General features: G+C 41.7%; 1 protein-coding gene and 1 pseudogene across 1 annotated transcript in view; one reads left to right on the forward strand and one right to left on the reverse strand.

Moving 5' to 3' along the window:
- NHS (NHS actin remodeling regulator) overlaps positions 1–25,533 on the forward strand; it is a 388,389-nt gene that overhangs the window by 346,178 nt on the left and 16,678 nt on the right. The window contains exon 6 of the mRNA XM_012557402.1: positions 8,060–8,193. Within this exon, the coding sequence (XP_012412856.1) occupies positions 8,060–8,193 (134 nt within the window). The remainder of the gene's footprint in view (positions 1–8,059; positions 8,194–25,533) is intronic.
- On the reverse strand, positions 14,067–14,654 carry LOC105756625 (calcineurin B homologous protein 1 pseudogene; annotated as a pseudogene).

Genomic DNA, 25,533 nt, shown 5'->3' on the forward strand with positions numbered 1-25,533 from the left:
TGGGGAAAAGACAGTCTCTTTAACAAATGGTGCTGGCATAACTGGATATCCATCTGCAAAAAACTGAAACAAGACCCATACCTCACACTATGCACAAAAACTAACTCAAAATGGATCAAAATAAATATAAAATTGAAAGCGATAAAGATCATGGAAGAAAAAATAGGGACAATGCTAGGAGCCCTAACACGTTGCATAAACACAATACGAACTATAAGTAACAATGCACAAGCACCAGAAGAGAGACCAGATAAATGGGAGCTCCTAAAAATCAAACACTTATGTTCATCAAAAGACTTCACCAAAAGAGTCAAAAGACAACCTACAGACTGGAAATTTTTGGCTACGACCAATCCAATCAGGGTCTAATCTCTAAAATCTATAAGATACTGCAAAATCTCAACAACAAAAAGACAAATAACCCAACTAAAAAATGGGCAAAGGATATGAACAAGCACTTTGCCAAAGAAGATATTCAGGCGGCTAACAGACACATGAAGAAATTCCCATGATCATTAGCCATTAGAGAAATGCAGATCAAAACTACAATGAGATATCATCTCACCCCAACAAGGCTAGCATTAATCCAAAAAAACACAAAACAATAAATGCTGGAGAGGTTGTGGAGAGACTGGAACACTTATACACTGTTGGTGAGAATGTAAAATGGTACAACCACTTTGGAAATCGATTTGGCACTTCCTTAAAATGTTAGAAATAGAAGTACCATACATACAGCTATCCTGCTCCATGGAATATATCCTAGAGAAATAAAAGCCGTCACACGAATAGATATATGCACACCCATGTTCATTGCAGCACTGTTCACAATAGCAAAAAGATGGAAACAACCTAGGTACCCAACAACGGATGAATGGATAAACAAATTATGGTATATCCACACAATGGAATACGATAAAGAACAATGATGAAGCTGTGAAACATAACATGGAGGAAGCTGGAGGTCATTTTGCTGAGTGAATTTAGTCAGTCACAGAAGGACAAATATTGCATAAGACCACTATTATAAGAACTCAAGAAAAGGTTTAAACACAGAAGAAAACATTCTTGTATGGTTACGAGGGTTGGGAGGGAAGGTGAGGGTTACTCACTGACTAGATAGTAGATAAGAATTACCTTAGGTGAAGGGAAGGACAGCACTCATTACAGGGGAAGTCAGCACAACTGGACTAAACCAAAGCTAAGAAGTTTCCTGAATACAATCAAACACTTTGAAGGACAGAGTAGCAGGGGTAGGGGTTTGGGGACCATGCTTTCAGGGAACATCTAGGTCAATTCGCATAAACCTTATTAAGAAAATGTTCTGCATCCTACTTTGGTGAGTGGCATCTGGGGTCTTAAAAGCTTGCAAGTAGCCATCTAAGATGCATCAATTGGTCCCAACCACCTGGAGTAAAGGAGAATGAAGAACACCAAAGACACAAGGAAAGTATTAGCCCAAGAGACAGAAAGGGCCACATAAACCAGAGACTTCATCAGCCTGAGACCAGAAGAAGTAGATGGTGCCCGGCTACCACCAATGAATGACTGCCCTGACAGGGAACACAACAGAGAGCCCCAGATGGAGCAGGAGAAAGATGGGGTGCAGAACTCAAATTCTAGGAAGAAGACCAGACTTAATGGTCTGACTGAGACTGGAGGAATCCCGGAAAGCATGGCCCCTGGATTCTTTATCAGCCCAGAACTAAAACAATTTCCCAGGCCAACTCTTCAGACAGAGATTAGACTGGACTGTGGGACATAAAGTGATACTTGTGAAGTTGTACCTCTTAGCTCAAGTAGATACAAGAGACTAAACGGGTAGCTTCTGTCCAGAGGTGAGATGGGAAGGCAGTGAGGGTTAAGAGCTCGTTGAATGGACATGGGGAATCAGGAGTCGAAAGGAGGAGTGTGCTGTCACAGTATGGGGAGAGCAATGAGAGTCACATAACAATGTATGTATAAATTTTTGTATGGGAAAAATTTTTTAAAAAGGCAGGGGGGGGAAGAAGTGTGGAATCAATAGTTCAGAGAAGATGGAGGATAATCAGCTAACCAGCATCTCTAAATCAAGAGCATTTTTCTTTCTTTTTGAATAAATATGCAGCATCACAAGACTTTTTAAAAAATTGTGCTTTAGATTTTCTTTAACTTCTGAAGGGACTTTTGAATATATGCATCCCTCTCCTAGTAACAATGTAATTAAATAAAATAACAAAATACTAAATAAAAAAAAAGTTCTAGGCTTTTCCCCTACATGAATGTCTGATGGGACATTTGAATATTATGTGGGACCTGGGACACTTCATTGTTCAAGATCATCCTGTGCATTGTAGGATGGCTTCTGTCCTTGGCTAATTAGGACAAGGGGATTAAAAATTAGCATCGTCTTTTTAGAGCCCCCTGAATTGGGTATGAGAAGTTGACATGCCAGGTTTCTTGGCCTTTAGGTTTTTGCTACGGAGACAGATGGTGCCTGCATATTCCATGTCTTTGTTCCAAAATTCCTAAACTCTTTTAAGAAGTGATATTTTGCAAAAGTATTGAAATTCAAATAAAATATTTGAATGTCATTATCAAGATGGAGAAACAAAATGATAAATGTTGTTTTCATTTTATTTTCTTCTACATATGTATGACTTCTGCCTTTTCCCCTATGGCTAGTCTTTTTCCCTTTTAATGAAAGAGCTAACCTACTAATAACACTTAAGCAACTGTTTCTAAAGCATTTTCCTTGGTTATTAATGGCAGACACTGTGATATTATGAAAATGAAACATTATGATCAGTAGCCCCCTAGAAGTATCTCTGGCACACTTATTAAAACCAAAAACCAAACGTCTTGCCGTCCAGTTGATTCTGACTCATAGCAACCCTACAGGACAGAGTAGAACTGCCTGATAGGGTTTCCAAGGCTATAATCTTTACAGAAACAGACTGACACATCTTTCTCCCTCAAAGGGGCTGGTGGGTTCGAACCGCCAACCTTTCGGTTAGCAGCCAAACACTTTAACCACTAAGCCACCAGGGCTCATTAGCATATTTGTTAGTCCCTTCAGTTTTAGAGTTGGCTACAGAGTTCTTCTTTAACAAACTGCTAGTGTAAACCTCCTTCTTGAAATTCCTCCTTAACACTTTCCCCTTTCCTCTACAATCTGATCAGGTGCCCTTCCCATAATTTTCTGGGTGTTCTTATTACTAACCACTTAAGGGACTGTCTTCCACCATTAATCCAGGAGCAACTCAAGGGTAAGGATTATATCTTATTACTTTTTTTTTCAAAACACTTAGCATGAACCTGACGCATAGTAGGTCCTCAATGAATGTTTGTGGAACTGAAGCAAATACTGCAGAAAACTGGTTAAGCACTGAGGGAACGGGATGACTACAGAGGAATCTGATAATTCTCACTAAATGCTTTGTCTTATCCCATCATTAGAGAGCTTGAGCAATGTTAGCCCTTTAGACATAATTATTTTTATCCCTTTATTATTATTAAGAAGTCATCTCTGATTAGATTTTGAGAGAGTCAACCAGATAACACTAAGCTGCTCATAAGCTATCACATTTCACTGCTTTGTCAGGTTTGGACTTAATGGCAGAACTGAAGAACAGCAAGTACCAATATCAATTTTCCTTGAACTTCCTCCTGGGGCTGAAAGAGGGACACGGGGCCTCCTGGGGTTTGGCAGGAAGGCAGCAGAGTTGAGCCTTGCCCTCCACAGACTAACTTGCTTGTGGTTGGCTCAATAGCAAATCTTGGGTGTAGTAGTTTTAATAGCACTGCAGAGAGCCATAAACAGGAATTACAGGCATCACAGAATTAAAAACATGCACTGTAGAATTAAAATTAGAAAGTGACTTTTTTTTTTAACCTTGTCCAAGAACATAGTAGTTTAGGCAGCGTATTTGTCAGAATAATCCACTTCTGCCATCTGGTGGCCATGAATAACACCGGCCTATCATTGAACTATGGAAACCCTGGTGGTGTAGTGGTGGTTAAGAGCTACGGCTGCTAACCCAAAAGTCAGCAGTTCAAATCTATCAGGTGCACCTTGGAAATCCTGTGGGGCAGTTCTACTCTGTCCTATAGGGTCGCTATGAGTTGGAATCGACTCAGTGGCAATGGGTTTGGTTTGTTTTTTTTTATCATTCAACTGGAGCCCTGGTGGCACAGTGGTTAAGAGCTCGGCTGATAACCAAAAGGTTGGCAGTTCACATCCACCAGCTGCTCCTTGGAAACCCTATGGGGCAGTTCTACTCTGTCCTGTAGGGTCACTATGAGTCAGAATCGACTCAATGGCAATGGGTTTTTTATTGTTTACCTAGCGAGCCCTGGAAACTCTGGTGGTGTAGTGGTTACGAGCTACATCTGCTAACCAAAAAGTTGGCAGTTCAAATCCACCAGGCGCTCCTTGGAAACTCTATGGGGCAGTTCTACTCCATCCTATAGGGTTGCTATGAGTCGGACTCGACGGAAATTTTTTTTTTTTAAGGAGCCCTAGTGGCGCAGTGGTTAAGAGCTCAGCTGCTAACCGAAAGGTCAGTGGTTCAAACCCACCAGATGTAGCAGTCTGCTCCCATAAAGATTACAGCCTTGGAAACCCTATGAGGCAGTTCTACTCTGTCCTACAGGGTTGCTATGAGTCAGAATCGACTCGACGGCAATGGGTTTGGCTTATCATCCAACTGCCTTGCTCAGCAAATGCCACAGTAAGCGTCCCTGTGTGCAGTCTATTTGGACAGCTGGGAAATGCCAGCTTCCACCAAGAGGAAGGATAATGAAGCACAGACACGTGAGGCTGAGGTGGCAGCAGCTCTGTGCTCCTTTCGGAGAGGAGGCTCCAAGGAAGGAGTCAGAGGACTGAGAGATTAGTCCCTAGAAATTGGTTATCTTCAAGATCTGCTCAATAGCACACCCCTCAACAAACGGTACTGAGGGCCAGCCTAGACCCATAATTCAAACAGCAATCAAATCTAGTCCCTGCCCACAAGGAATTCCTGGTCTAGTGAGGGAGGTAGACAAGTAACCAGGTAATTTCAACACAGTGATATGGGAGCACAGAGGAAAGGTACCTAAACATGGCATGGAACTTCAGGGAAGGCTCCCTGGAGGAAGTAGCACTGAAATGGATTTCAAGCTATTTAGAATTTGATTTCTTTTATTCTTTTTCCCTTTTCCTTAGCAATTCTTTAGTGCTTAGAGCCAATAATGCCTTTACACGTGGCCATCGTTCATGTATGTTTGTAAGACAGGGAGAGAGAAATTAATAAGTGACTGAAAAGAGTTATATTTTATATTTCCTTCCTTTTCAAGTTTCAGGGCTGGAATTTAAGTTTACTTGGTCCAATGAAATATGGACCAAGATACTACTGCAGTTTCAGATTCTAGTAAACCAATGTTCCACCCATCCCACCAGCATAAAATATATATATTCTATTAACCTAGCCTGCCTACCCCTAGCCTAGCACAGATGAGGGAAATATATCTGAGAAAGTGTGGGAGGGAAGCAATTGAACAGAAAACTGAACTGATGTCTCCCTTATGACTCCTCCCTTCCTTCCACCTCATCCTAACCAATGGCACTTGTATACTACTCTTCTTTATGCATTTCAGAATACAAAAGCTTTTACTTGCCCTGCCCATTTAGAAAAGCCCACGGTTTGCTTGTAGAGTAAAATGAGGGCAGCCCTGGGCATAGACCACAGGATGGCACTTTGACAAGGAAGACATTTGTCTCAACAAGTCAGCAAAGGTCAGGCAGTGAGGCCCACAGACAGTCAAATCAGACATGGAGAATAATCGGGAAGCTCAAGAGTGCTTGGTTATAGTTCAGGAGACAGCACACTAAATAAAGCAAAGAGGAAAGGGGTTGGCATTGGGGAGGCCAGTCGAGAACAAGCAATAGGACCTTGGAAGAAGAATCGATGCCTATGCATTACGGTGTTGGCAAAGAATATTGAATATACCGTGGACTGCCAGAAGAATGAACAAATCTGTCTTGGAAGAAGTACAGCCAGAATGCCTATTAGAAGCAAGGATGGCAAGACTTTGTCTCACATACCTTGGGCATGTTATCAGGAGGGACCAGTCCCTGGAGAAGGACATCATGCTTGGTAAAGCAGAGAGTCAGCAAAAACGAAGAAGACTCTCAACGAGATGGACTGACACAGCGGCTGCAATAATGGGCTCAAACATAGCAATGATTGCGAGGATGGCGCGAAACCGGGTAGCGTTTGTTCTGTTGTAAATAGGGTCACTATGAGTCAGAACTGACTTGACGGCACCTAGCAACGACATGGAGTCCTGGTGGCACAGTGGTTAAGAGCTCAGCTGCTAACCAAAAGGTCAGCAGTTCGAACCCACCAGGTGCTCCTTGGAAACCAGGGTTTCCTACTCTGTCCTATAGGGTCACTATGAGTTAGAATCAACTCGATGGCAATGGGATTTTTTTTTCTTAGAACAGCATAGCACAAACATATAACTATAATCAAATACTATCCGACCCAAGGCAGTCTTGTTCAGATGAATGAGAAGGTGTGTCAGGCACTTACAGTGCCTTGAGGCAGAAGCAGTGGTAAGAGCATGACACTGCAGACAAGTCTGTGCCACTGATGGCTTGGCAAGTTACTCACTACCCCTGAGCCTGTTTAGGCATCTGCAAAGAGAGGCAGCATCAGTGCCTACTTCGTGGGCTTGTTGACACACTTCACATTTTTAGCGAAGTGTCTCTGGCACATCCCAATTGCTCAATACATATGGAGCCTTATGATGATTACTGCAGATGTACTGAGTAATAAAAACCAAACCCGTTGCTGTCGAGTCAATTCCAACTCATAGCGACCCTACAGGACAGAGTAGAACTGCCCCATAGGGTTTCCAAGGAGTGGCTGGTGGATTTGAACTGCCAACCTTTTGGTTAGCAGCTGTAGCTCTTAACTACTGTGCCACCAGGGTTTCTATACTGAGTAACAGGGATTTTAAATAACAGAAGGACAGATTTGCAAATCTGCTGCACAAATTTGTACCGTGCTCATGAGGGTGTCGCTAGAGATTTCAGGCCCTCGGCATGAGCGTGGGCTGGATTTTGGCAGGTAAAGTGGCCTTTGGTGTGGCCAGTGTGTTCAGCAGGGTGTACTTTGGGGCTCACTGAGATGCCCAAAATGCCAAATTGTGTTCTTGGGGTCTCAGTGATCCTTGTTAGGAAGTCAGGGCCACTTCATCCCACATGTGGATATTTCTTAGCTCTTCTCCGATGGTAGCTTTGTTCCTAAATCAGACAGCTACTATCGTTGGGATGACTTTACTTGCTCTAGGAGCCCAGAATTTCAAAGTCCTCAGAGTTTCATGGGTGACAGAGCTTAGATAGTTGCAGTGGTGTGTGGATCAACCAGCTCTCTGGAAAAAAATAAATTATAAAAATAAATAAAAGCCCTGATGTGTTGCATTTGCCAATTGCTGTGATATAAATACTCCCACTATGGCGGATTTCAAGCTACCAACACTTTAACAACTGGCTTACAAAATTCTTGAATACATAGCAATCAGCTCTCTGGAGCCAGTGTGAGCTGACTCCAGCACCCCACTGGATGGCTGCGGACCTTGATCTCAGGCTTCTCTGGATGGCTCTGGAGAGGCTGGACCTGCTTTCTGCTCCAGCACTGACGTCAGCACATCTTCCACCAGTTGTTTTGGAATGTTTTGTTCTTTCTTCCTTTCTCTTTCTTTCTTATGTTCTTTCTTTGTTCCTTTCTTCTTTCTTTCTTTTGCTCATGTTGTTTTGAAATGAGGCACGCTAAGAAATAGACTTCTTCTGAAACTCAGAAGTGAGCCATCTTATACAAAGATTATGAGGTAAACCCACTGAAATGTATTTGTCCAACTTAATATTAAGTTACAGTTGTTAGGAATCATTCTGAAAACATTTTTTGGTATACAAATTAGCTAGATTAGCTAAAACTCACTTTTTTACAACCTTTTGCTAATATTCCCCAGGGGGAAAGAAAAATTGAAAACGACAAGTGTATTTCAGTCTCACTACTTTTTTTTGCCCCGCCAGAACACCGGAGCCGGAGCGATCGCCGAGAGCAGAGAGCCGCTGCTCCGCTTTCTGTGGCTGCGCCTCCACTGCCGGCCTACCCACCAGCTCACAGCCAGAGGAGGCGCGAAGCGAAGGAGCGTCACTTCCTAACGGTAAGCTCAGTGGCCAGCTGCAGCCCTGTATTCACTTGTCAGGAACTCTTGCCCCCATCACATGAGTTTGTATTGGGAGTCAGCTTCCCTCCTCCCAGTGAGGGAGGCTGGGTCAGCTGAGAGACCACATCATGGTCATCTGGGAACAAGCTTAGTTTTTCCCTTTTCATTCCTGAAAGGAATGCCTCTTTTTCTGGAATAGAATGGGGATGCTGATACATTTTTTAGTTAACTGATTGCACAATGCAGTAAAGCAGTAAAAATTAAGGACTCTAAAATCAGAACAAAAAAATCTAGCTTCAAATCCTAGCTCTTCTACGTACAAGCTGAAAGATTTAGAGTAGGTTACCCGTTGCCATCGAGTCAATTCTGACTCATAGTGACCCTATAGGACAGAGTAGAACTGCCCCATTGGGCTTCCAAGGCTGTAATCTTTATGGAAGCAGACTGCCACACCTTTCTCCCACAGAGCGGCTGGTCGGTTTGAACTGCCGACCTTAACCTTTTTTGCCCTCAGTTCCCTCATTTGTAATATGGGGATAATAATAATACCTAACTTAAAGAGTTTGAGGATTAACTCAAAAGCAGGTAAAGAGCTTAGTACAGGATACCCAAAAAAAAAAAAAAAAAACCCAAAACGAAGGAGCCCTGGTAGCGCAGTGGTTAACCTCAATAAATGTTAACTACTATGAGCACTATTCTTATTACTACTCAAGTGACAGAGGTGGCTGACTCGGTGTGGGTGAGCTGGGAAATCTCTTCAAGGCAGTTGTGAAAGAATTTAAATGATGTAAGAAAATTCCATTTGAAGAAGAATCATCTCATCATTTCAGACTTTCCCATTCTATAAAGGAGGTTACTTCTGCAGGGTAACTTAGTGCCACAGTGGTGTCATAACCACTGGTGGTTTCAGCCTTGCCTGGGTGGGTGTGGCTGTAACTTTGCCAGGGTCCCCAAGTATGGATCACATGGGAGAAAGCTGAGCCCAGCTGGGAACTCCTGCAAACCCATCAGCCCAGGATTGCATTCTGGGGCCTCAGTGGGGACAGTGAGCACTTAGCGCATGTGAGTAGGGCACTGTTGAAGGGAGGGGCTGTGGTTTCTGTGACCAAGTCAGCCCACACTGCCTTCCTGAATGTCTGCACTCCTGCTCGGTTGCCTTTCTGGCTTGAGGCCCTAAGTCTAAAGAAGTTACAACAGTGCGAATACAAGCTGAGGTTTTCATTTGAAATTGAATTGGTATGTATGATGACAAACCCTCCACCCTTATGGCTTTGACATATGCAAAATATGTGAAGACTATTTGGGTCACATGTTGCCAAACATCCAGCTAAAAACAAAAGAATTCATCTAAATGAATCCACATAACATATCCAGATCAAGCACTGAGCGATATTGGATAATATATTGACATTTTTTCTACTTGCAACTGGATGGTAGGTACCATGTCCTTTACTGATCACCAAGTGTATACTAACTACCACGTTGCAATCACTACACAGCTGCAATGTGGCAGCTCAAGGATAAGAAAGAGGTCACAGCCTCTTAAGACTTTCTAGTTCTTTATATAGAGCAGTTGTACATGCTAGTGATTTGTCACCAAGGCCCCTACTCAGTACAAGTTCTTATTAAGCTCAAATCAGCTTGCTGAAGTATCTGCTTTTAATGAGGCATTTTCTGCATAAAAATGCTAAAAATATTTTTCCGATTCATGTTTTGTGGCTCATTAAGTTGAGGTTTTTTAGGGGGGGAGGGGAGGAGAATTTAGAACTCTTACAAGAATGATATAAAAATATAACCATTTGTCATAATCTGCATAATTTTTAATAATGGCTAACTAGTCCCTGGGTGGCACAAACAGACACACTCGACTACTAGCCAAAACGCTGGCAGTTCAGACCTACCCAGAGGCACCTCAAAGGGCAGGCCTAGCAATCTGCTTCCGAAAGGTCACAGTCTTGAAAACCCTATGGAGCAGTTCTACTCTGCACACACGGGGTTGCCATGAGTCGGAATCAACTCGACAGCAAGTAACAGCCACCACCAAAGAAAGACTATAGGAAAAGGCTTAAAATAATGAATAGGAATGAGGGTGCTTCATTTACCCAACAAACATCAACAAGAGAGGACTCTAGATCATACTTATTTACGTAGATTTTGGAAACTGTGCCCCTCAAATGATAATGCAGAAAGAAATACCAAGTAACTTGGGGAAATTTTTAATTATTTCATTTGTTCAATTGAGTTGGGGTCACTAAGTTCATTAGAAGATTTTCTATCCAGGTTATCCCTCAGAATACAACACAGTTCTATGCATTAAGCTTACAAGGGCTGTATATTGCTGCAAGAAGAAAGACTTCAGGTATAGTGATAGGAAATTTGCAGCCAAATTGCTGGCTAGACATTTTGTTACACAGCAACTGTCCTTCGTTCATCTAAGAGACTTAGTTAAGCCATTTTTTCTTTCCTTTAAAAAAAGCATTTCTAATGAGATTCTTACATACAATCTTCCACAACTCTGCAGGCTATCACGCTGTGCCTTAGTCTTTAAGGCATGGACTGTGAAGCCAAACTGCCTGGGTTGGGATCCTAGCTCTGCCACTTGCTATCTGTGTGACCCTGGACAAGTTACTGGTTTCAGTGCCTCAGAGATAACAGTAGCTATCTCATAGGTTTAGCAGGAGGATTGAATGTGTTAATACATGCAAACAGTGCCTGATGCATGATAAGCACTTAATAAGTATTAGACATTACTGTTGTCATTGTTATGCAATCAAGTCCCTGAGACATCTGTGATACAGTGATAAGATCATAGGTCTAACTGGATTTAAATCCCAGCTCTACAATCTACTGGCTTTGTGATTTGGAAAAAGTTATTTTATCTTTCTGAGGCCTATTTTCTTTACCTATAATATAAGGGTAATAATTTCAACTTTACAAGGTTGTTAAGAAGACTTAATACGATATTATGTAAATAATATTAAATATATATGTGTGTGTGTGTGTGTGTGAGACAGTGTCCAGTACAGTGCCTGAAATACCGGAATTTCTGAATCTATATTCACAATCACTTATACTAAGACTCTTACCATCAAATGAAAAGACTATACTATATACTCACATATGAGACTAGAGGAAATATAGATTGTCACACCCTTTCTGGAGGGCAATTATCAAAACTCTAAGATACTCATGCCCTTTGATTCAGTAAATCTACATCTAGGAATTTACCCCAAGCCAATAATCAGAGTGTATGCAAAGATTTATTCACTAGGATGGTTATCAAAGCACTGTTTACAACAGGAAAAATAAGTATAAACATCCTAAATGTCCAACAATAGGGGCTTATTTTAATGAATCCTGGTATAGCCATAGGACAGAATATAGTATTAAAATTAGTATTATAGAAGAATATTTAATGACATGGAAAAACATACATGCTTTACCACCAGTGTTTTCTTAAGCAGTTTATAAAACTGTGTAAGGTATGATCTCAAAAAAAATCTATGAGCGTATATGTGTATTTACACACACGCACAGGAAAAACAAGGGGGAAGGCTATATACCCGTGGTTCCCAAATGTGCTGAGGCGCCCCAGGGCACTGCAGGAAACTCTTAAGAGCGCCATGAGATATTTTAAATTTTCAAAGGAAAAAGTGTCATCTGTCTGCAGACCTCTGGTGATGGATCCAAAGTAACCTCACAGCACCTGCAAGTGGAATGAGGGAGCACTTGGTTTCTTGACATTTAATTTTACACCAGAACTTCTCCAAGAAGAACTCACAGGAAACTGGACAAGCCAATTTAGCTTAACAAAACCCTCTGTCATTTGAAAATTCAAGGGTGTCCCCTAATTAAAGGCCATCTGGGAGTCCTTGTTCATCAAAAGTGGCAAAGGAGGTGATTTCAGGGAAAGGACCCCTTGGAAGATAAAACATCTCCCTTTCTGCTCCTGGATTCTAAAATTCTATAGCTAGAGACATATGCATTTGTCTCCTGTTAAGTTTAGATCATTTCTTTGGTACATGAGGCTACCGTGGATCTGGGCTGCAGAGAGAAGAAACTGGAACAAACTTCTCCTAATCCACATTTTCAGATAGCAACTCAGCCTCTTCTTTAATTCACCACAGAAAACATAGCTTTAGACTGGTAAAGGACTTAAAGAGTGAGATGTTTGGGCATGGCTGGGAACCAAACATAAACAGTTTATAGTAAAAAGGCTGTTCCCAAGGGCCAAGTTCATTTATACTTGAGCCATCCAGCCTGGCCACTTCCCTGTTTCCCACCCCTCCCCCATCCCTTTGCAGTGGTATTCTTTAGCAATTCCCTTCCTAAAGAATAGCTTGCACATCTTGGGTAGACTTCTTAAGCAAGGAAGCAAGCAAGCAACAAGCAATGAGTTAGAGAAAGTCAGCCAAGTGCTGGTATATGAATGAATAGACCCACACAGACAGATGTTAGGATGGCAACAGCTTGATTCACTGAGGTCTAAACTAAGCTGACTTTGGCAGAGAAGTTGCTCTGGCTTGCTCAAAGAACTATAATGCCACCTCAGGTTGTGCCACCAATGTCAGACCCCTTGTTTCTGAGGGATTAGCAATAGTCTACAGAAGGAGCTAGGAAGCCAATGTCATCAGCAGCTCATGCTACAATACATTCAGTGCTTTGGACCTGTATTAGGAGCTGACTATGGCTTCCAGCATAAGCATCTGCCAAGTATAAAATTCATAGAGAATTTTGTGCAAAACTTCAAGACACTGAGGACAATCTTTAAATCTCTTGGACTGGGTAAATTAGGCACTTCCTTAATACTAATCTTTCCGCTTGGAAATGTGAAGTGAAAAGCCTTCCAGTGTGCATAATACTGAGGTGTAAATCATGCTTCAGAGGTGTGACTACAGGAGGTTTTATAGGGTGTCCAGCCTCCTTGGTAAAAAAGCCATGGGAAAGTTCCCAAGCATATTGTCAGAGCAGCCATTCTGGTGGTGATGGTGCCCCCAAACTAAGCAAACTTCCAGGTGTCTGGCTGTTTTCTGAAGAGTCAACACTGCACTAACATGAGTAACCACATAGGTATATATGTTGAGAATCAGAGGCCAGGTAGAGTGACCTGGGCAAACCACCTAGAAGATTTGGCTCTGCACCATTCACCTGTCAAAAACAACTCCATCTAGCAGCCCTATGATGACAGAGAGGAGTGCAGGGCACCAAGCAATGATCACATTCTCCTGAGAGAAGTGTTAGTTACCAACAACACTAGATGGGAACATCCCAGAGACCCATTTAAGGGTGATGGTAGATAAAAACTGCCAGACCACCAAACTATCCTGCCAAGTCCGAAACATATTTAACAGCCATAGTTTAGGGTGCCAAGTAGAACAGAGTGGGGTTTGAGGCTTAATAAAAAGCAGGGAGACTGAAGGATCAAGTGAAAGGGGGCATATTGGGTGACAGAGAAGTAGGGAGCAAAGCATATGTGACAATGGTTGAAAGAGCATGCTGAAGCCTAGCTGGAGGGAAGCAGTATGGCTACTGTCTACACCCAGTGAAAGACCTTGCTGGTTGGTTCCTGGCCTGATTCCCTCTCGCTTTCTCAGACTGGATGGATGTGTGGCATTCAGCAGCAGAACAGGGGGAGATAATATTTATAAATAGAGAACCTGTGAGTGGATACTGAAAAGAAATAGACTGTGTGTGCCATTCTGTAATGCCTTGTTACACCAAAGACAGGTTTGTGCTGACAGAACATATCTGGGGTTACCATGCTACGGCAGTAGTACTTTGCGGGGGGAGGGGGATGATGGGGTGCAAGTGAGGTTGGTGGGTAGGAGGATTCTCAAGTTCCAGTTCTTAAATAATAGAGAACAAAGGCTTTAATCAAGAAAGTGGATACCTATTTTCTGTTCTACGTCAGCCTTTTCCAAAACCTTAACAAATTCTGAGAAAGATATGGCGCCGTCCCCATCCAGATCGGTCTCCTGGATGGTCCTGTCTGTGATGCTCCCCAGCTGCTTCTCCGAGATATTCACTCCAACCATCATGCGTAGCACCTGTAACAGCTCACTGCAGGAGATCTTGCTATCTTTATCCAAATCATATAGTTTGAAAGCAAAGTGCAGTTTGTTGATTCTGCTGTTGAGTGGTTCTGGTCTATTCACATCTTTGCTCTCTTTACTAAGGCCAATGGGTCTGAAATAAGCCAGAGTTCTTATGAATCCACAGAAGTTTACCTGGTCTTCTCCTTCTGGAAAGAAAGCACTGATGATCCGGTCCCCCAGTGGGTTGATCACAAGTTCTGGAATCTGCTGAAAGTCTTCCCAGCTTAGAGTCCCATTCTTTCCTTTGTCCAGACTCATGAACTGGTCATAGAGTCGGATGATCTGACTGTGGGAAAAGCCAGTCTCCTGCTTGATCTCCTCGAGCTCTTCCTCCTGCAGTAATGTAGAGGCCTGAGACCCCATCCCCAAGCCAAGAACTCCTCCAGGAACAGCGGTGCCTGAAGCAGTGGTGGGAAGGTGGAAAACAGTATTTTGATTGTAGGGCTAAAGACAAAAAGAACTGTATACAGATACTGTACTCTAGTTAGTAAATTCATTTTTCACAAGGGAATGAGTTAGCAATTCTGACACTACTTTATGTGTATACTAGATTGAGCAAATAACTATATCGTGGATAATAGGAGCCAGGTTTCTCACTGTTGGAGAAAGGAGTTACAAATAAGGAAAGGAGGAAGTCTAGAATGAACCCTGTGGTATTAGATTAGAATCTAAGGTATCAGTATAAACTCATATATATGAATACACACACACACACACACACACACATGCAGATAGATAAATATAAAATAAGGACGTGTGTATTATATATGTGTGTGTATACAAACATGTTTCCTACCTCTGTCAGCTGACAGGGCCTTAGTAACATTGAGCATACTCAGTGCTGAGATCTTGTTTCTAAACACCATTCTCTAATAAAAAGGAACTAGGGTTCCTTGGAGAAATGGTTTGTTCTAAGACTGGGGCAGGGAAAATACAAGATAAGCCTGGAATATCTTGTGGGGACAGAAAGCAAGGAAGTGCTCAAAAAATAATAGGGGGCATGTTGAAAGGACATGGAGCCAACTTGAAGGAGCTCCCAGTGGCCAAATTTGGGAAAATTTGAGCAACAAAATAAATAATGATAGTATCAATTATAACACACAGAATAAAATAAATATCCATGAGTCTATATTGATATAAATAAATAATTGGAATAAATAAATAGATGGCTAGATAAATAAATAAATGGGGATAAAGGGACAACTCTTCCCTACAGAAGAATTCTAGTTAATAAATGTAGATACAATGATGGAAATAAAAAATCACCATTAACCAAATACCACAGTGATAATTTTTGCAGGTAATAATTATCAATGGATGCTAAAATTAGTTAAGTGAAAGTATGTTGAGAAACAAGATGTTCGTTTCAAATATAAGATTGCAGGAGTGGTGATACCTATCATACCCCCCGACCCCCTATTTAACCTGCCTGTTTGGTCTTTGTAAAAGGTAGAAGGATCTTGGAAACTGGCTGTAGACTATCATAAACTTAAGTAGCTAGTGACTGTAATTGTAGCTGCTGTTCTGATGTGGTATTTTTATTTGAGAAAATCAGCACAGCATCTGGCATATGGAATTATATAGCTATTGACCACAGCAAATACTTTTCTTCCTCTACACTCATTTTCAAGGATCAGCAGAAGCAGTTTGCTTTTGAGGGTATGTCAGCTCTCCTGTCCGCTGCCATACCATAAGCTGCAGAGGTTATTATCAGCTTGACACCTCACAGAAGACCCCACTGGTTCATATTTTTCTGATCGGACTGAGGAATGGGCAGTAGCAAGTAATTTAGACTCTTGGACACAAACAAGCCAGAGGGTGAGAGATAAACACCACTCCTGGTACCATGTACTTTGTTAGAGTCCCATCAGGAAAAGACCAGTTAATAAAACACCAGTTATTTTAACAGAGAGAATTTAATATAGGGAAGTTACTGTTAGACTGAACAGGCAAAATGGAAAACTGAGGTAACACAGAGAAAGTAACTACAGAAAACAGCTACCACTCCTAGGGCTGAGGGAACAAGAGGAAAAGGTTGGTGTTATTGGAACCTAGAAGCTTAGAGGAGCAGCACTGTGGTACTAGAACCCAGACCTCTGAAGAGGGGCCATGGCCTGGCTGGAGCTGGTACCTAAGGAGCTCAGAAGAGGGTCCCTGCAGAGCTGGTTCCCAGAACTTTGAGTAGGGGGCACTGCCTGAGGACCCACAGAGCTGAGATTCAGACCTGTGAGAAAGGGGCACGGGATGGCTGGGACTGCCTGGTAACTTTAAGCGGGCATGATGGGGCAGGGTCTGAGAGGATGGAAAAAGATGACAGCTGAGACCAACTGCTGCTGCTGAGGAGAAGAACCATTGCTGGGATGCTACTAACAGGAACAGTGAGCAGCAAGAAGTAGCCCCTTCTTCCTCTTCCAGCCTTCTAGTCACCCCCACTGGAAGTCCCTAAAAGCGAGCAGCTGGCAAAGGAGAAACGTTGTTTGCAGAGTCCCGGCATCAGGGGCAGATTAACCAGTAAAGCAGGGTATGCACCGGCTTACAGTAAGCAAGGTGCACATGGGCTTAATTGTTTCCTTACTAATCTGTAGTGCACAAAACAGGTGAAATTGTGCGCTACAGATTCATAAATAAGCACAAGCAAGCTCATGCATACCTTGCTTATTGGCTAATCTGTCCCTGCCTGGCATCACACAACAGAATATAGAATAGGTTTGGAGCTGAGAGACAATAGCCTAATAACCAGCACAACAGCTAAGGAAAACATTAGCCAATGAGTCTAGCTTATATAATTATTGTCAGAAATACATAAAGAAAATTCCTTGTTGCAGATTTCCATTTTGGAATTCTTGCCTTCTCTTTTAAATATTAGCCTGGCTGTGGAAGAGCCCATAAAATTCTTGTCTGTACACATCATTAGAGAATATCCTCAGGTTGACATTCTCTTGGATGTCTGAGATGTTTTCACTGTTTAAAGTATAAGCAGACAATGGAATACTACTCACAATAAAAAGAAATGAACTATTGATACACACAACAATTTGGATGGGTCTCAAAGGCATTATGCTGAGTGAAAGAAACCAGTCTCAAAAGGTTATATACTGTATGATTCCATTTATATGAAATTCTCAAAAAGACAGAAACCATAGTGATAGAGAACAGATTAGTGGTTTCCAGGGGCCAGGGGTGGGGGAAGAATGTGGCTTATAAAGGGATAGCACAGGGGAGTTTCTTGGGGTAATGGATCCGGATTGCGGTAGTGGTTACATGTGATAGAATTTATAGAACCGTACTAAAAAATAGTTAAAAAAAAACAGAATAAAAGTAAAAGCAGAATGTGCATGGCTTGTATGTGAGAAGGTCTTATCTTTTTTATTTTTATTTTTAAATTGCTTTGGTGAGGTCAAGTATGACCCTGCTGAGCTTTTGTCATGTCTGGCCTGAGTTACTGGTGAAAAGTTGAACTTGGAGTGGGACTGAATGTGCAGCATCTCTTCTGTTATCACACGCCTCTGGCGCCCCCCAGCTAAGGGCAAGGCATGGAGGCTGCTAGAGGAATTCTCTCCCACTTCTGGGCTATTCTGTTGACTCACACTGCCAGCTCCTCCGATATGGGTGAGGATATTTGTGCTGTTTGTAGCAGTTCAAAGACTCTTTCTTCCCTGTACTTCAAAGCCTGGCCTGCCTTTTCCCCCACTCATGTCTTTCATTTGGTGCTAGCAACCTTTGAGAATTGATGGAGCTGAGTGGCCCTTGGCAATGGCTCTGCTAATTGGCAAAGCTGACCACAGGGGATGAATAAGATATTCACTGGCATCAACATCACAGTGATCATGATCCAGTGGGCCCTGTTTTGTGTTCTTCTTGACAGTACAGGGCAATTCCTGTGAATAAATGACTGAACTCACCAGAGAACAGGAAGTGTTCTCCAACCTGGGCTCCCTGTACCCCTCTTTTCCACTCATGTGTGCACTATTTCCATAAATGCCTCAAAATATAATTTTGTTATGCTCTGAACATTTAAAATTCTTCACTAATAGAAAGCGATTAAACAAAGTACCCCCGGATTTTAAAATACACAAATTGTTTTGTATTCCATCACCCTAGGAATTTTTTCTCAGTTCCAGCTGAGATCAAAAGGAGAAAGATTTTCTTTGTGGTTACATGCTCTCTTTCACAAAGCCTCTCTTTGGGTGAAATCTGCACCATTGCCATTTGAGCTTTACTCACTAGGGGAAGATCTCATACCCTAAAATTTCCACCAACAGGATGGGATTCCAAAGTGAATGAGCATGTACTCTTTTTGTGTCTGGCTTCTTTCACTCCACATCTTTTTTGAGATCCATATTACATATATCAGTAGTGTGCTCTTTTTTATTACTATGCAGTATTCCATTGTATGAACACAGTATTCCACAATTTAGCTATTCTGCTGTTGGTGAATATGTGCGTTGCTTCTAGGTTTATTTGTTTTTGGCTTTTATGAATAAAGGTGATACAAATATTTTTTCTACAAGGCTTTTTTTGTGGACAGGAGCCCTTGTGACATAGTGGTTAAGAGCTTGGCTGCTAAACAAAAGGTCGGCAGTTCCAATCCACTAGCCGTTCCTTGGAAACCCTATGGGCCAGTTCTACTCTGTCCTATAGTTTTGCTATGAGTCAAAATTGACTTGACAGCATAGGGTCTGGTTTTGGGTTTTTTGTGGACATACTTATTTTTTATTACCTCTGTATACTCAGGAGGGAATTAAGGGATAGACATGTTTCTTAGAAATTGCCAAGCAGTTTCCAAAGTGGCTGTGCTCTTTTACACTCCTGCCAGCAATTTATGAGAGTTCGAGTTGCTCCACATCTTTGCCAACACTAGGTATTATCAATCTTTTTAATTTTAGCTTCTCTATTGTACAGTAATACATCATTGTGGTTTTCATTTGGATTTTCCCAATGAGTAATGATGTTGAGTGCCTTTGCCTAAGTGTATTGGTCCTTTGTATATTTTCTTTTGAAAGTGCCTCTTAAGAGAATTGAGAAAGTGGTGGTGACTATATCTGTCAGGGAAGAGAAGTAAAAGTGTGATTTGGAAAAGCAGACTTATCAATGATAAGGGGATATTCCCAGTCCTGAATATTTACACTTTTTAGTATTTTAAATAGATATTAATGCATAAAGTAGTTAGAAGAAAAAGAACCCAGTACACACCTGTTTCTAAATATCTCCCTCCCCAGCTTGCCACCACTGTCCAGAATTCTGCGTTAGAGATTTATTCCCTTGGGTCTAGTAGTAGAGCTTCTCAGTACCTTAATGAGAGTGAGTCTGCGTGCTTCTTTCTAGCCTCACAGCTGGCTGGGAGTGCGGAGTGATAGGGGGAGTTTAGGGAGAGGGTATGAAGGGTTTGGGCACTTGGGAGAGGAAAGGGTGTGCCAGGCAGGGGTACTGCATTCAGGTCCTTTGGGGAAGCATGAAGTCCTGGGCACCTGGAAGGGAATCGTGCTAAAGGACAAACTAGGAAAAGCTTAAGAAAGCAAAAACATAGCATGTTCCCTCAACGTCTACCTACTTCATCATTTTGTTTTCCCATAGAGTTTACCTTGGTAAATGGTGGAGTTCAGGGGAGAGGAAGGAGAAGCACAGTATGAATTAAAAATGATGTTATTGAACACGTTTGGAAGGTAAGAGCACAGTGCTAGCCAGTGTGAGACTTTGGGGATGTCTCAAGGGAATAAAAGTGCTATGTAACTGTAACGGCAAGAATGATATATGAAGAAGACATTGTTAGCTTTCTTTCATAAAGATCAAAGCACTTCGTATATCTACACAAGACATACACACTCCTGTGAAGAAAATCTGAGGCAGACAGGGTACCCTCCATCTCACAGACAGGCCACAGTATGTGCAGAAATGAGGGGACTTGGTTTAAGGACAAATAAGCCCCATGACAGAGCGAGAATAGAGCCCAGATGACCTCATGAGGAACCCAGTGAGGTTTGCAATGACATTTTCATTCTAAGGTTTTATTCCTATATTCAAATGCAGTTTCCAGTAAATATTTCTCATGTTTAAGACAGCATGATAGTAATAAATCAGCTCTGAAAGTCGACTGCTATAAATGCCATGTGGTATCGGTTAGATCACAAACCAAAGCCAATTTTAAAAAACATTTCCTGCTGGAATACTCACAACATTTTAACAGATGTCTTTTTGGAAAGTTTTGAAGCAAAATAAGCCCCAATCAGCATATAAAATAAAACCTAAAAGAAAGTAAAATATGGGGTAGAGGGATTTTTTTTTTTTTTTTTTTTTTTGGCAGTAAGAGAAAGACTGGGGAAAATCTTGAGATCTTTGGAGAAATACTTGTTCATACCCACAAAAGTGGGGAAATGAACTTTTCTCTCACACACACACCACAAGAATGATTAGGGTTTGAAAAATATTCTTTCATTATTCACCAAAGAAATTTCTTTGAGTGCTTTTGAGTATAATGTCTGTTGTTTTTTGTTATGAACACTGGTCATAAGTATAACTCTAGCTTTTGTTGAAGCAGTCTCATGGGAAGCTAGGGAAAGAATTTGAAGGTATAACTGATAGGGCCAGCAGGGACAGAAATGGGATGAGGGCATCAAAGAAGCATCTTTTGTTAGCAACAAGATGGGGCATTAATGGTAGCAGCTGATTTTAGAATGGTACAACTTGGAATCTGAGGCCTCTCAAAACCAGTGCTAGGGGAAGAATGGGAGCCTGGGAGAGGAGGGGGAAATTACTTTTATTTTTTTCATTTTCCCCCAACATTTTATTATGAAAATTGTCAAAAGTACAGAAAAATTGAAAGAATTATAGAGTGAACACCTATATACCCACTAGGGAGAAATTATTTTTAATCTGATAATTTGTTTCCACTGGGGCTGATTTTGACTGTCTTCAAAGAAATATTCTTGAATGAATGAAAGAATGAATGAATGGGTGGTCTCCTAACAATCTTCCCACATATTTACTCTGGGAGAACCTACACTGAGTGATAATTCCAAAATCAGGAGTCCCTGTAGGTCTGCTTCTAGTACCTGTTGTTTCGGATGCTTCTTGCTCATGCTGTCTTATCTCCTCCTGTGCCTTGTTATCTTTGACTCTATGCTAGATATTGTATTGAAAAATGAAGTGTGTAAATAATTTGATGTTATTTCTTTAGGAGAGGAGTTTTGTTTGCTTATGCCAGGTACCTGGGGGTGCTAGTAGTACAACAAATATTTATGAAGCACTATTGAAGTGGTAGGAATACAGTCATAAAGAAATGGTTTCTGCCTTGTAAGTATTACTCTGAATAAGCAATAGGATTCATTTAAATAGGGCCTTCCAAACACCCAGGAAAGAGAATGCTTTAAAACACTACACTAAGGCAATTACTGGAGCGCTGGCGGCCCAGTGGTTAAGAGCTTGGCTGCTAACCAAAAGGCTGGCAGTTTGAATCCACCAGCCGCTCCTTGGAAACCCTATGGGACAGCTCTGCTCTGTCCTATAGGGTCACTATGAGTCAGAATCGACTCGGACGGCAACAGGTTTGGTTTGTTTTTTTTTAAGGCAGTTACTAAGTCATAACAGAAATAAAACCATAGCCCATTTTAAAATTATAAACTTGAATACTCTAAATCCACAGACCATCTGCAAGGACTTGAGTGCTTGTGCCTAGGTGGAGAAACCAAAGAACACAGTTCTTCCACATTCAAACTCAAGAGTACCTAGTTTCAGCCCCCACAAGCTAGAGGTTGGAGCTGCTATCAACATAGCAGGGAGGCTGATTAGCTGAAGAGGAATAGGCCTCTCTGTTATGTTGATAGTAACTCTAACCTCCAGCTTGTGAGGGCTGAATCCAAGCCGTGCAGTGTAATCCAAGGAGACCTTGACTTAATCATGGTGACCAAAATTTAACAGTCTGAGCTAACTCTCTGGACTTGCCATCCTTAAGTCATTTCCAGGCGTTACCTCATGCTTGTTTAACGGGGTGGGCAGGTTTCTCAAGCAGATGAAAAATAAAAACCATTCCCCATTCCCCACTCCTGGAAAAAAATATTCAACAGGAGAGCTGATTTAGGAGATTTAAGACCAACTACCAAAATTAAAAGGTGGTGCAGTGGTTAAGTGTTCGGCTGCTAATTGACAGGTCAGCAGTGTGAACCCACCAGCCACTCTATGGAGCCCTGGTGGCTTAGTGGTTAAGCACTTGGCTGCTAACCAAAAGGTCGGCAGTTCAAATCCACCAGCCGCCCCTTGGAAGCCCTATGGGACAGTTCTCCTCTGTCCTACAGACTCACTATGAGTTGAAACCGACTCGATGGCACCTAACAACAACAGCCGCTCCATGGGAGAAAGATGTGGCAGTCTACTTCTGTAAAGATTTACAGCCTTGGAAACCCTGTGGGGCAGTTCTACTCTGTCCTATAGGGTCACTTTGAGTCAGAATTGACTCGAGAGCAACGGGTTTGGTCAACGGGTACCAAAATTAATATATTGATATTATTAGTATGTTTTCTGACCTACAGTTTCCAGCTGTGTAACTGTTTGAAAATCCTTTCATGAGACACCGAAGCCTTTGGCTTCCTTGAAGCAGGTCCCCTTTCCATGTGGGCTTTGCTTTCAGACTCTTTCCCACTTCCATGAATTTTCTATTTTACGCATCCCAGTGTCTTATTTAAGATTTCCACATCATTATCTGTGACTGATTCTTATAAGAGGACCAGGTTATTGTCTGAACTCATACACCACCATATCTGTCAAAATGGTCACTTTCAGCAAGGGAGACATTGACCCTACAAAATCATTTGTTGCAAATAAGGTCTATATCAAAGTTAACTGGGCTGAGGAGATGACATTGCTTTGCTTAAAAAAATTAATGAGCAACTCTGTCAGCTAAAACTTAGAAACTGAGAATAGAATTAGACCTTGAGTGTTCCCAAAAGAAATGCATGTCTGCCATAGACTTAAGAATAACTAGGCCCAGCATACATCAATACTGAGTATCTGATGGAACCAAGTGTTGGTGTGGTTTTCTGTATTTGTTTTTACCTATTTGCACTAAGATGGTAAGTACCTTGGATTCAATAGTGTCTGCTTCCTGAGATCCTGATCACGGCTCTTATTTTATCTGGGCTTCCCATCATTGTTAAAACATAGAGCTGCTATCATTCAAGTGAACAAATAATTTTGTGAGCTCTCACAATTGGGGAGATACTTTGCTGGCATTTTGGAAGACTGAAAGGAAAATTAAATATGGCTCCTGGCCTCTAGGAATTCACAATCTAGCAGATGAAAACGACACATACAGAAATAATTCATGTTACGTTAAAGCAGTGCCATAGGGAAAGTCCTATAATAAATGCCTAACTGAATCCAAAACTGTCCTAGCTTAGAGTTAAAAAAAAATTTCAATGTCCTGTTTTCAGTAGATCCCGAAAAGGGGATCTTGGTTACCAGATTAATCTCCAAACAGGACCAGCTACGTAATTTGCAGGGCCTAGTGCAAAACGAAAATGTAGGGCCCCTTATTGAAAATTTAGGAATTTCATGACAGTGACAGCAGAGCATTAAACCAAATATGGGCCCTGTGTGACTGCACAGGTCACACACCCATGAAACTCGCCCTGTCTCCAACTAGAGTTAGTTTATGAATTTGAGGAAAAGGCAAATTTTGAGCAGTCCAGAGGAGGAAATTATACACAGGAAATTTTCTTCCAAGTAGTTACCAGGAAAAATAAAATCACTCCAAGGAAAGAAAATAATTCGGTCTTTCCCAAATTAGCAAATGGGGTTGGGATCTAAAATATAGAAAAGGTACAATTTGCAAAGACAATCTCACAGATACTTCACAGCTACAAGGTAAGGAAGATGATGATGATGATGAAAATAATATAATAATAGCAGACGCTTACTGACATATAAAGCTAACTATGTGCCAGGATTCTTCTAAGTATATTACATATATTTACTCATTTAATCCTCAAAATAGCAAAAAAGCCTTGGAAGATAGGTGCTATTATTTCCCTATCTTACAGATAAGGAAACTGACCTTAGAGAGGTTGAGTAATTGCCCCTGGTCAAATAAATAATTTGCTCACAGCAAATAAGTGGTGGAGCCAGGATCTGAACTCAGTCTAGTTCCAGATCTGTGTTCTTAACCACTATTTATGCAACCTCTCATAAAATACTCATTTAAAAAGGAAAGAAAGAGAACAAGGGAGGGGAAGGGTGAGGAGGGAAAAACACCAACTAGGTAGTAGATAAGTGGTAACTTTGGTGAAAGGTAAGACCATACACAATACTGGGGAAGTCAGCACAGCTTGACCAGGGCAAAGTCATCGGGGCTTCACAGACACATCCAAACGCCGTGAGAGATCAAGCTACTGGGCTGAGGTCTGGGGGCCATGGTCTTGGGGGGACATCTAGCTCAACTGGCGTAACATAGTCTATAAAGAAAATTTTCTACATCCGACTGTGGTGAGTAGTGACTGGTGTCTTAAACGTCTGTGAGCAGCCATCTAAGATACATCTACTGGTCCCACCCCGTCTGGAGCAAAGGAGAATGAAGAAGACCAAAGACATAAGGGTAATATTAGTCCAAAGGACTAACAGACCACAACTAACACAACCTCCAACAGACTGAGCCCAGAACTACTAGATAGTGCCCGGTTACCACCACCGACTGCTCTGGCAGGTATCACAATAGAGGGTCCCAGACAGAGCAGGAGAAAAACGTAGAAGAGAATTCAAATTAGCAAAAAAAATAAGATGCGGCTTGCTGGTATGACAGAGACTAGAGAAACCCTGAGAGTATGGTCCCCTGGATACCCTTTTAACTCAGTACTGAATTCACTCCTGAGGTTCACCCTTTAGCCAAAGATTAGACAGGTCTATAGGGCCAACAATAACAGACTTGAGGGACGTGCTTCATAGTTCAGTCACGTATACAAGACTAATGGGCACACCAGCCCGAAAGCAAAGATGAGAAGGCAGGAAGGGACAGGAAAACTGGACGAATGGAAACAGGGTACCTGGGGTGGAGAAGGGGAGAGTGTTGACACATCACGAGGTTGGCAACCGATGTCATAAAACAATTTGTGTATTAACTGTTTAATGAGATACTAATTTGCTCTATAAACTTTCACCTAAATCACAAAAATAAATAAACAAAAGGAAGGAAAGAAGGAAGAAAGGAAGTTGTGCCAGTATATCCATTCTATATTCGTTCATTAATATCATAACCTTG

This window comes from Trichechus manatus, unplaced genomic scaffold (assembly GCF_000243295.1).
Source record: "Trichechus manatus latirostris isolate Lorelei unplaced genomic scaffold, TriManLat1.0 scaffold00100, whole genome shotgun sequence".
Lineage (NCBI taxonomy): Eukaryota > Metazoa > Chordata > Mammalia > Sirenia > Trichechidae > Trichechus > Trichechus manatus.